This window comes from Myotis davidii, unplaced genomic scaffold (genome assembly GCF_000327345.1).
Source record: "Myotis davidii unplaced genomic scaffold, ASM32734v1 scaffold620, whole genome shotgun sequence".
NCBI classification, from domain to species: domain Eukaryota; kingdom Metazoa; phylum Chordata; class Mammalia; order Chiroptera; family Vespertilionidae; genus Myotis; species Myotis davidii.
The window spans coordinates 10,488-11,554 of NW_006292090.1; the positions used below are offsets into that span (position 1 = coordinate 10,488).

Consider the following 1,067-nt stretch of genomic DNA (forward strand, 5'->3'; position numbering starts at 1 on the left):
GAGAGTCAGAAACATCGATGAGAGAGAAACATTGATCAGCCGCCTCCTGCACATCTCATACTGGGGATGTGCCTGCAACCCAGGTACATGCCCTTGACCGGAATCGAACCTGGGACCCTGCAGTCCCCAGGCCGACGCTCTACCCATTGAGCCAAACCAGCTAGGGCTGGATAATTATTCTTGCTGTTCTTCAAAATTACCTACCCTGCCGTCACCACCATTCCTTCACCATTCTCTGCATCTCTTCAAGTTTTGTTTGATTTTGATGATAGTGATTTCTTCCCCACAACTATCTTTAGTTCTCAGAATGTGGTGTTCCACAGCCTCTTGTTTCAGGAAAATGGATGCAATGCCTTTTTAAATTTTAATTTCACAAAACTTACTGGTAAAATTTGTCTGAGATTATATTTCATTTCCTGCTGTGACACATGCTATGTTACAGCTCTGTGCTCTTTTCTGCTGTGCAGTCTTCCCATTTGGTCGGTGAATGTCTTATAATTAGATCAAGGTCTGTATGGCCAGCCCTGAGAGGTGCCCAGAGCTCCCTGATTCCTGGGGAAGAAAGGTCATTACCTATATCTCCCCATGGACTCTGCCTTCAGGGAACATTGTCGGTGATGAACTTTGCACGAGTTGGGATGAGTGAGATGGGGGGATATAAATTCAGGCTTCTCTACAGGAATGAGGACCAATGCCAAGATTGAGCCACTCGTGACTGAAGCTGAACACATAATGGTCAAAGTGCTTAGCTACCAAACTCACCTAGCTAAGTTTTGTGCTATGGAGACGTATGCTGATGCAGCTGCTGAATTTCAGTGCTCTGAGGGGGCATTTCTGGCTCTTCGTGTTGCCTGGAAACAGATTCCTAACACATGGGAGAGGGGGGAAGGAAATGCAGGACAGTGGAAATGAGATGAAGAGCAAATGAATGGAGAAAGACAGAATACAAAGAAGATGGAAGAACCACTACTTTCATAAAATATATATATTTTATTGATTTCAGAGAGGAAGGGAGAGGGAAAGATAGAAACATCCATGATTAGAGAGACTCATTGGTCAGCTGTCTC

At 44.7% G+C, this 1,067-nt stretch overlaps 1 protein-coding gene across 1 annotated transcript in view; it reads left to right on the plus strand.

Annotated features, from left to right (window-relative positions):
• Window positions 1-487, plus strand: part of LOC102755186 (T-cell-interacting, activating receptor on myeloid cells protein 1) — a 2,556-nt gene extending 2,069 nt beyond the window's left edge. The window contains exon 3 of the mRNA XM_015565081.1: window positions 468-487. Coding sequence (XP_015420567.1) covers window positions 468-487 — 20 coding nt within the window. The remainder of the gene's footprint in view (window positions 1-467) is intronic.
• The last annotated feature ends 580 nt before the right edge of the window (window positions 488-1,067 follow it).